General features: G+C 33.5%; 3 protein-coding genes across 9 annotated transcripts in view; 1 reads left to right on the top strand and 2 right to left on the bottom strand.

Annotated features, from left to right (window-relative positions):
* Window positions 1-96: 96 nt before the first annotated feature.
* Window positions 97-2,824, bottom strand: LOC107043724 (NADH dehydrogenase [ubiquinone] 1 alpha subcomplex subunit 8). Its single transcript, XM_015265316.2, has 4 exons — window positions 2,739-2,824; window positions 2,295-2,631; window positions 1,398-1,573; window positions 97-506 (listed from the first exon to the last, which is right to left on the bottom strand). Exons 2-4 carry the CDS (start codon window positions 2,421-2,423, stop codon window positions 287-289), a joined length of 525 nt encoding a protein of 174 aa, XP_015120802.1. The 5' UTR covers window positions 2,424-2,631; window positions 2,739-2,824; the 3' UTR covers window positions 97-286.
* LOC107043723 (GDP-fucose protein O-fucosyltransferase 2) lies at window positions 2,605-9,689 on the top strand. 3 transcript variants are annotated; one of them, XM_015265314.1, is made up of 9 exons: window positions 2,605-2,653; window positions 3,881-4,225; window positions 5,014-5,150; window positions 5,400-5,525; window positions 6,667-6,934; window positions 7,607-7,799; window positions 8,294-8,471; window positions 8,552-8,681; window positions 9,450-9,689. In XM_015265314.1, exons 2-9 carry the CDS (start codon window positions 4,068-4,070, stop codon window positions 9,598-9,600), a joined length of 1,341 nt encoding a protein of 446 aa, XP_015120800.1. In that variant the 5' UTR covers window positions 2,605-2,653; window positions 3,881-4,067; the 3' UTR covers window positions 9,601-9,689. The 3 variants fall into 3 exon arrangements, with proteins under 3 accessions (XP_015120800.1, XP_015120801.1, XP_015120799.1); XM_015265315.1 differs by lacking the exon at window positions 2,605-2,653 and adding an exon at window positions 3,755-3,814 and having other exon boundaries at window positions 3,964-4,225; XM_015265313.1 differs by lacking the exon at window positions 2,605-2,653 and having other exon boundaries at window positions 3,759-4,225.
* LOC107043725 (biogenesis of lysosome-related organelles complex 1 subunit 6) overlaps window positions 9,631-9,992 on the bottom strand; it is a 5,712-nt gene continuing 5,350 nt past the window's right edge. For all 5 annotated transcript variants that reach the window (XM_015265321.2, XM_015265317.2, XM_015265319.1 and 2 more), the window contains one exon: window positions 9,631-9,928. In XM_015265321.2, coding sequence (XP_015120807.1) covers window positions 9,812-9,928 — 117 coding nt within the window. In that variant the 3' untranslated portion in view covers window positions 9,631-9,811. The remainder of the gene's footprint in view (window positions 9,929-9,992) is intronic.

Genomic DNA, 9,992 nt, shown 5'->3' with positions numbered 1-9,992 from the left:
CTCTATTCATTCAATATATGGGGGCGATATGGACATCCGGGGCAAACTGGACAATTCAATTCCCCATTTATTCAGAAAGAATCAACATCCTGACAATTGATAATTAAATCAATAATTTTATTTATATCTGAATCACTTGAATAAACTGCCCATCGTTACTCCGGCATGATGGACTGTAGAAACGAAGACCCTTTCAGAGTTATACAAGAGATCCAAGTGTACATCAATGTTACATACGAAGACTAATAATCTTTAAAGAGCACAATTTTTTGCAGTATTTTCTCGTTTAAGTCATCCATATCCATCTGGCGTTGAACCTCGCAGGTGGTGTTGGTGCATCTTTAGGTAGTTTAGGAACTCTGTCTTCGTACTCAGGAAGATCTTCAACTGGTTTGGGTCTTTTTGAATCGTGTACTTTGACTTCACAGAAGTAGCCGTATGATGGGCGTTCCACGTTCAATTTGTCCAGGACACACTTATCCAAAACCGCCTGAGTTTTGCGACATCTGAAAAGAAAATTGTTGATGGATTGATTGATGAATTTTATATATATCTATCGTTGTTTATTATCGCCTTTGATAGACTTTCATATTACGATTCGGTTGAATGAAGTGTAATTTTTCAATTACACTCAAAAATTACTCAAGAGTGGGGTAAAATGGGCACCCGAAGAAGTTGGTCCTATTCAACTTTTAATCAAGAACATTTTCAACAGACATTTTCCACCAGAGTCGTGTCGGTATCATTTTATAGAGAGAAATTAGAGTTGGAAGAGTTTTATTGACAAATAAACTTCAACTCTATTAGTTTAGTTTATTCGTCTTTTGTATACCCTCTCGGGTGTTTACGTTTTTTGCTCCCCAACCCCTTAAGATCTATAAATGTTGATAGTAGAGCCATATTGGTTACCTCAAGTTTTACAAAATATTTGAACATTACATGTCATAATACATATTACATATTGATATATTGATATTACTAGAATACATTGTTCATCTTTTACATAAGTAATCACATTTGAACTGCAGGACTAGCCAGTCATATGCACAGTAACTTCAACTCTATTAAATTTTTAAATTAAAAAACTGACCAATAGTCTAAATCGACTTAAACCGGTTTACCACTTCGCTACTGAAATTAGTCTGAATAGTAGATTTGATCCAATTCAATTCATTATTGAAATCTGGTGTCTGTATTGCCCCACCCATCCCTAAAATCAAAATTTGTCTGAATTTCAAACATGAATCAAGATGCCTGGGTACCTCTTCATCTGAAAGTCAGACAAATTTTCAGTTTATTCCGACGTTTTTAGTGTCTGAAAAATGTCTACAAAAGGCGTGTGAAAATCAGACATTCGTTGCTGCTGTGTATGATTTAATCTTTATGATGCCACTCACGGTGCAAATAAAGATTCTCCACTGGACTTGTCCAAGCAATTGTAGTACTGCTCAAATTCAGCGCGACAATTTTTCTTCAACTTTTGGAAAAATTGTAATGCACATGCAGTAACAGCTTTTCCCTCGTTCACGCATTTAACTGGATTCCCTTCTTCACGGCGACATAAAACAAATTCCTGAAATTAATACTAAAAATGTAAACACGCTATCCGTACGGTTATAAAATTCAAGACAGACATTGTAATCAATTTTATCGGCTCATTCGTCCGTCATCAACAATTACGAAAAAAAATGTGGGGGAGGTTGGGGTAAAACGGACACTTTTGACTTTTTTTAAAGTGTTAATGAGGGGTTGAAATGTTGATAAAATTTAATAATTTTTTTTTCATCACGCTGTGACGAAAAGTGAACATTTCCGCCACATTGTGATGAGAAATATTGTTCGTAACTCGTGAAAAAATGTTTTTTAGCTCGTGGGATTATATCACTCGGCTTCGGCTCGTGATATAAACCTCCCACTCGCCGAAAAACACTTTTTTGCACTCGTTACGAAATATACTATTTTCAATACAAAGCACAATTCTTTCCCTTTGTGACGAGCCTAAACTGAGCTCAATTGATCAATTTGTTCCTGAGTTAAGAATAATTAAAAACAGTCTAAAGTGTGCGTTTTGCCCCGCCCTCCCGTAATTTAAAAAAAATGTAAAAATGTAATTGAGAAATTACGGAAAATTTGAAGTTTAGCATAAAGGTTATGTTTTGCCAGTAATCTTACGTAACATCAGAGATGGATTTTTTTTCGTACGACTTTGTTGTTAATTACCAGTCATTGATAACATTCTAGTGAGAATTAATGTCATTACGCATTGGAATGAAGTAAATATGCTCTGTACTAACGTTATTGTGATGTTCGCAGGCCTTTCCAACGTAGAATGAAGCTGCCTGCAGGACAGGGTAAGAAATATTGAGTTCCTGAACTGTCAATTCCTCGTCAGAAGGAATATAGGTTTTGTCAGTTATGACCATTGTTTCACACTCGAATCAACAGATGTTGGAAAATTTGATTTACAGTTTTGTGTGAGCAGACAGCTGAACCAAACTCAATTTAGGTTTTGGTTCTCATGTGTGCACTCACTCCATCCACAATGGACTGCAACTCAAAAGCAGCCGGCGTGATAGGATGAACCAACCAGCGTTCGAACCAGACCAGTAATCGAACTAATTGGGACTTTTTCTATAAAATCAATTAGTAGAAGGTATAGATTCCTCACATTATACACGAAAAATAAAATTATAACATTTCCAAATGATATTGTAATGATTGAAAATGTCTTAAGTTACATTATTAGCAGCGGAAAAAACAGTTTTCGATGACACGCCGCCAATCCTTCCTATTTACTAATGATGAACGAAACGTGAAGTTGTTTTATATCGAAATACCTCGAAACTGCCTGACCACTAATCCTTAATTCTGATTGGTCAATATGTCAGAGATTATAATCTCTAATGTGACACGAGTTATTCACAAAAAAAACACGCGGCATTTTCAAATCCTTCAGTGACATAATTTCAAATTCTTCAGAGGTAAATTTTTTTTTCACGTCATATAGGGGAAGTTGGGGTAAAACGAACACTTTTGACTTTTTTAAAAATATTAATGAGGGGTTGAAATGTTGATGAAATTCAATAATTTTTTTTTCAATACAAAAAACAATTCTTTCCCTTTGGGACGAGCCTTAACTGCGCTCAACTGATAAATTTGTTTCCGAGTTATGAACAATTAAAAAAAGTTTCAAGTGTCCATTTTACCCCACCCTCCCTTATGTCTATAATATATATCAGTAGCGAAGCGGTAAACCGGGTTAAGTCGATTTTGACTATTGACCAGTTTTTGACGAATATAAAAAATGTTATGAGAAAAATTTTGCTGTGTCTTTTAGATTCCGAGATATTCGTCAAAAATTGACCAAAAGTCAAAATCGACTTCACCCGGTTTACCGCTTCGCTACTGATATATTTCACATGTATATATATTATCGGTGAAATTAATAAATCCTGTTCTTTTATGGAGACCGATTATTTTAAAAAATTGAAGATAATTAATTGAAAATGAAAAATTCTTTATAGATTCTTTTACTCTACTTCGCTATTCACTTCAATCATCAGTCGAATTCTCTTTGATTCATTATCAATATTTATAAGGTATTCATGAGAAAATGAAATTCAATTAATTCCATTTCTTCATTTCAACAAATGAGTAGATCAGCGCGCGCGAGAGCGCGCGCATAGATCTTGTAGTATATTAAGTCCGATGGATAACTCGGACCTCTCTGTCTAACTAGTGCGCGCGTAATGCGCCAGAGATTCTCTTGCGGCGCGAGTAAAGGTTCTCGGTGAAATGGCGCGAGTGCTGACGGGTTAAAAATTGAAAATAAAAATTATTTGAACATTTTTAGAATGACTGAGACGTTTTATTTTTTCAGAGTCTTCAAAATTACGAGTCAAGTGGTGTTGGGGTGACCCTATCACACCGTTCTGAAAATAATCGTCATTTACACATTTCTAGGGAGTGTCAAGTTAACCTCAAGTCTATATGAAGTCTTCGTGAATTTGTGATTGTTGCGTTGTGCATGGGAAATATAACTTGGCAATTTGAACGTTATATGCATCATGTGTAATGTCAACAAGCTTTCCAGCGCTCTAAAGCTATACTTTTTTTCTCTACTCATAAATGAAATCCTGTGTCTCAATTCAGAATTCTGCGGAATTCCACAAAATTCTGCGGAGCATGTGAATTGTGGAGGACAGAAATATTTATCAAATAAAAGGTGCGCATTTTGAGAACTAGGTATACAGATCATCACTCTAGGGAAATGGAATGTAATTGCCATCTCTTCCTAGCGACTTTGGGTTTTCAATGTTAAAAGGATAGATTTTTTTCTTCTTCAAAACGATCCTATGCCGGAGAATTATACGTAGGAACTTAAAAAAAGTCCTGATGTACAATTTCATGGCTCGAGAAAAAACAGGAATTTTTTTTATTAATAATATTAGAGTGCATTAGTCGGGCAATATGAACACCAGATTTAAATAACGAATTGAATTGGATCAAATCTACTGGTCCGACTTCATTTGAAATTTATAAAAACGAACACATTGTCATAAGACTGCGGCGTAGGAGTTGTAAGGTAAAGCAAAAACGGGGTAAAATGGACACTTCGATTTCTTCCTCAATTTTTCATGTTTCAACAGTGTTATTCAATTTCTAGTCAAACACTAGTCATGACTGCGATTTTCAAATTGAAAAAAAAACTCATTTTTGACTTTTGTCGTGAGGGGTGGAGCGTCCATTTGGATTTATCAGGTGTCCTATTGCCCAATGAAACAATTTTCAAAAATTGGAATTTTGAACAAAAAAATTTTCAAGTGTTATGTCACAAATTAATTCAATTACGCTTGTAAAAAGCTTTTCTGAAGGACTTTCTAAGCTGTACCTTCAAGGATAGAAAATCGAAATTATCTCAAAAGATATTTTGCGCTCACTTCGTCCTTCTTCTCTGTTTTGCAAAGTCTACAGTCAAGAGTTGTCATAATCTGCAATTTCTTGTATTGTCAGGTATATATTATACGATGTCAATCCACCGGAGGGATTTAACTTGAGGAGAGACGTATACGTCAGGATGGCAGTTTTCATCCACAACTTGAATCAAGCGGATAAGATATATCAATGGAATTTAGTGTTACCACCGTGGGGTAATTCATTCAATTATTTCACTGTTGTTCAATTAATATTGCAACACGCCAATTTTTTAAAAATACAAATGAAGAATCGATAACAAATTTTCCTTTTTTCTGATTTAATTTCAATGAGTAGGCGATGTGAAACATTTACTATAGTTGATCACGAAGACATGAACAAATTGATTTTCTCATCTTTAAACGGGAGTTTTGAAACACCCTCTACCAATCGACTCTTCTTCCTCATTAATAATCTGTTCATAGACCACTTATACCATTGGAGGAGCCGAGATATTGGCGAACAGTCTCAAATTCCCTGGGGGACGTTCTTCGACATTCCTAGTCTCATGAGGTTCATCCCTGTAATTGAAATGCATCAATTTTTCAAAGGTGATTTTTCCTAACAGTTAACGACTATATTTTTCTTATAATTTGTAAAAGGATGTTAACGAGTGGCTATTCACTCCCTGATCAAGTGATAGATAAGCATTTATTGTGAACCTTTCCGTATACAATCTCATTTTTACATATATATGCATAGTATGACGAATTATGAAGTTATTATTATTATTATTATTATTATTATTATTATTATTATTATTATTATTATTATTATGTATATTATGAAGAATTATCTCTTGTAATATATACATGCATTACAACAGATAATTCTTCACAATATACATAACAAAACACAATGAAGTCAAGTTCACATGTTTGCAGGGTTGATTTCAGTGATTTCGAGAAGAAAAGGAATCAATGATTTCAAGTGGATCGCGAAGTGATTTTGTAACTGCAATTGAGTTCGAACGGTTTCATAGATTCGACATCAGTGATTTCAGAGGCAATGAAATAACTGATATCGCGATGAATAAAGTTCGTCGCATTCTCTTTCAAAAAATTAATTAATTTATTTCATTAAATTCAGTTAATTAAGTTTAAATAACTTTGGCGTGATTTTAGGACTTCAGCGTGTCTTCAGAAATGAGAGGTGGTTGGGGTAAAACGGACACTTTTTTTAAAATGTTAATGCGGGGTTGAAGTGTTGATAAAATTTAATAATTTTTTTTTCACGTCATATATGTATATAATATATATATATATTTCACATGTATATATATTATCGGTGAAATTAATAAATCCTGTCCTTTTATGGCAATGAAATAACTGATATCGCGATGACTGAAGTTCGTCGCATTCTCTTTCAAAAAATTAATTAATTAATTTCATTAAATTCATTTAATTAAGTTTAAATGACTTTGGCGTGATTTTAGGACTTCAGTGTGTCTTCAGAAATTAGAGGTGGTTGGGGTAAAACGGACACTTTTGACTTTTTTTAAAATGTTAATGCGGGGTTGAAGTGTTGATAAAATTTAATAATTTTTTCTTTCAATGCAAAGAACAATTCTTTTCCTTTGTGATGAGCCTGAACTGAGCTTAATTGATAAATTTGTTTCTGAGTTATGAATAATTTTTAAACAGTCTAAAGTGTTGACTGCAACATTGCAAATTTCATCTGCATTTTTTTCAGATTATGAATCAACAAATGGAGTCTTAATGCTAGATCGCGTATTCGTGCTTCGAACGGATCCAAAAATGTTTGAAAATAATGATTTTCGAGATAGGAATGAGATCACAACGTGCAATGAATATGAGATTAGGTTCAAAAAAATATCGGATGACAAAGTCAAGGGTTATTTTTGGGGATATAACAATATCACTGCCAAGGATGTTCAGTGTTTATTATTCCACGGAGCTGCATCCAATTTAGTACAAAATTTGGAACCCACATTACACAAGTGAGTGATTATAACACTATACTAACCATCATTTGAAAAATAAGTATTACAAAAATACTAAGACTGTTCCTTAATTGAGTACTAAGGTACCTGAAATTATGAAAGTGATATTATTATGATTCATAAACTACTCTATTGAATCACTCTATGCAATTGAACAAAAATTACAATCTTTATTTTATAACTTTCCCGCAAATATTGTTGTGCCTTTTTTTTACACATAAGCAAAAAATCTTCTTTTTTTTAAGCGCCATAAATGAATGAAAAAATGCTAAATGCAAAAAATAACGCATCAGTCGCAAAGAGAAATACATTATTGCCAAAGCTATCAAAAATAAATTTAAGATATTTAGATATTTAAGATATTTAATGAACTCGAGGCCATAGTTTATACGTTCTGCAAAATAATCTTCATAGAACTTTTTTTGGATATTAGTTTTTAAGGTTTGTAAATATTGTATATAATATTGACTGTTTTGTTTGAATAAAAACTTGGTTAAACAAAGAAAAAGTGATTATAACACGAACTTCTTTGAAAATTTTGTTGAAGTTTTTGCAATTGCAAGAGAAATTTTAATTCAAATTAAAATTGAGGGGGAGGGGGAGGGGGAGGGGTAGTTTCCCACGTAATTTTGTCTCGCATATTCTATAGCTGAAAACATTGAATTGTAGGACTTATATGTTTGACCACATGGAAATTCCTATTCACGATTCCTACGGCTCCCGCGACTTTTGGAGAGCGAGACGTAGTATGAGATTTAATTCAGAATTGTATGAAATTGCGGGGCTGTTCAGACAGAGGCACTTGAGTTCTATTGATGATGATGATAAAACTGTACGACCACGAAATTGGCTTGACGAAAAGGTGATAATCGTCATTTTGGGTTGAAACCTCGATTCTGAGAATTATTATGGTCTCGCATGAAAAAATTCCTTAGAATATTGAGAAATTTTCTGTGGAAATTCCTCGACATGAATTTTTTAAGTTTTAGGCGAGGAATTTCTGCAGAATATTTCAACAATATATTTCAATAAAAGTTATAGAAATGAAAAGTTGTATGAAATTATGAGTTATATGAAAATAAGTTGTGTAGAAAAATCAAATTTTATTGGTTTTCTCTGTCGAATATATTCTGCTGAACATTTCTATCAGAAAAAGATACAGAAAATGTGCGGAATTTTTTAGTAAAATCGACGAAAAATTTAAAAAATTAATAAAAGTCTAATAAAATTCCAAAAGAATTTTCTAGAGGATTCACTGGGTTTTTTAAATTTTTTTTTCTGGCGTGACCACAATATCATTTATAACATTCTTAAAATTTCCATTTTTCAATATAAAATTAACGTTTGAATATTCAGGAACACAGAACGGCGATCGGTGGTCCTTACTTGGCAGTGCATTGGAGGAGAAAAGACTTTCTCATCGGAAGAAGTGCCTACGTACCATCCATTGCAAAAGCTGCACGGCAATTGAGAAAAATAATGGAAAACTTAGGACTGGAAGTAGTTTTCATCGCAACGGATGGAGAGGATCATGGTGAGAACATTTTTTTACAACACATGATCAACAACTTGAAATAAAAGAAAACGTGAATCATCATTTCTATTCATTCTCAGAATTCGAGGAATTGAGAGAACAAATGGGCAACTATAATGTTGTGAGATATATTCCGTCTGATAATGTGAGGCAAAAGTTTAAAGATGGAGGAGTCGCCATCATCGATCAAATAATTTGCTCTTATGCCAGGTAATTTTGATTTTCTCACTTCTACTTTTAGCAGCATTCGTTATATTTATAAACAGTAAACAATTAAAAAAATTTACGATCTCTTTCTTAATCAGTAATCGTTTGGAAAAGAATTGCAATTATTTTTGCAATTAGTAATCATTTTACAAAATGCTAATTACTTGTGAAATATACTACGAAAAAAAATTATTTTTGTCAAATATTCATTTACTTGAGAGAAGTATTTATTTTTTCCATTCTGTATTTGGATTACATTGGATTTCAATTATGACAATTATATTGCTCTAGAAGACGATCATGTTAGTTATGATCGTGAGTGAACTTCCTCAATAATTACCAATATCAAAAAATTAATCAAAATTCTTTCCTCCAGAAAATCAGAAATTTCGAAAAAATGAGTAATCATTGGAGGAGTTCACCCAAGGCCCTGTGCAACATAGTCTTCCTCTAGAACAACACGATTGTCACAATTGACACCTAATCAGGCTCGCCTGGGAATCCCAATTTGAAAAGTACGATTTTGAAAAAATGAATGCTTCTCTCAAGTAAATGAATATTTAGCAAAAATAATTTTTTTTCACAGTGTAACTGATTATCTTGTCAGTCACTTCGTCTCTCAATCAATTCGTTTCAATCAATTCGTCTCCCAATAATAAATTACCGAACACAATCGTTTCTATCAAAAAAATTTTGATGAATGCATTTGATTAAATCTGATCCTCCAATGAAACGAATACTATCACTCGCTAAGCTTTTGATACTCGACAGACACTTCATAGGAACTTACGAATCAACCTTTACATTCCGCATCCAAGAGGAACGCGAGATCATTGGCTTCCGGGCTGAGACAACCTTCAACAATATCTGCTGGAAAGACGAAGAATGCTCTCCTCAAAGTCAATGGAAAATCACTTGGTAACAGAACCAAGGCGACTAAAATGCATTTGTACAGATCTCATTATTTCCATTTATTGTAACTAAATACATTATCTTTCAGTACGAATAGAATAGAATTTATTTGCATTGCGAATCCATTCACATTAGTTTCTTCAAAGGTTTCATGGAAATGAAAGGGTTCAAGTCTTTCTCAAGAAGGTATTTTTCACAGCTGTCTTTGATGGCATTTCCGACTATGTCGACGGAGACTCTCTTATGGATTCTTGTTCACGACGCGATACTTCTTCATGTCTCTGTTCTACTGTCGATGCTCCCTTTTGTTTAATTTGTTGCAGACGCACAGCGCGTTTCTGAATTTAAAAATAATATTAGGGGAGAGGCAACTGATGGACATATTTGCCCTGAAGGGCATAA

The sequence above is a fragment of the Diachasma alloeum genome, unplaced genomic scaffold, assembly GCF_001412515.2.
Source record: "Diachasma alloeum isolate Michigan unplaced genomic scaffold, Dall2.0 Dall_scaffold_00622, whole genome shotgun sequence".
NCBI classification, from domain to species: domain Eukaryota; kingdom Metazoa; phylum Arthropoda; class Insecta; order Hymenoptera; family Braconidae; genus Diachasma; species Diachasma alloeum.
The sequence above is the reverse complement of the archived record's forward strand: the minus strand, read 5'-3'. Positions and strand labels throughout refer to the sequence as shown.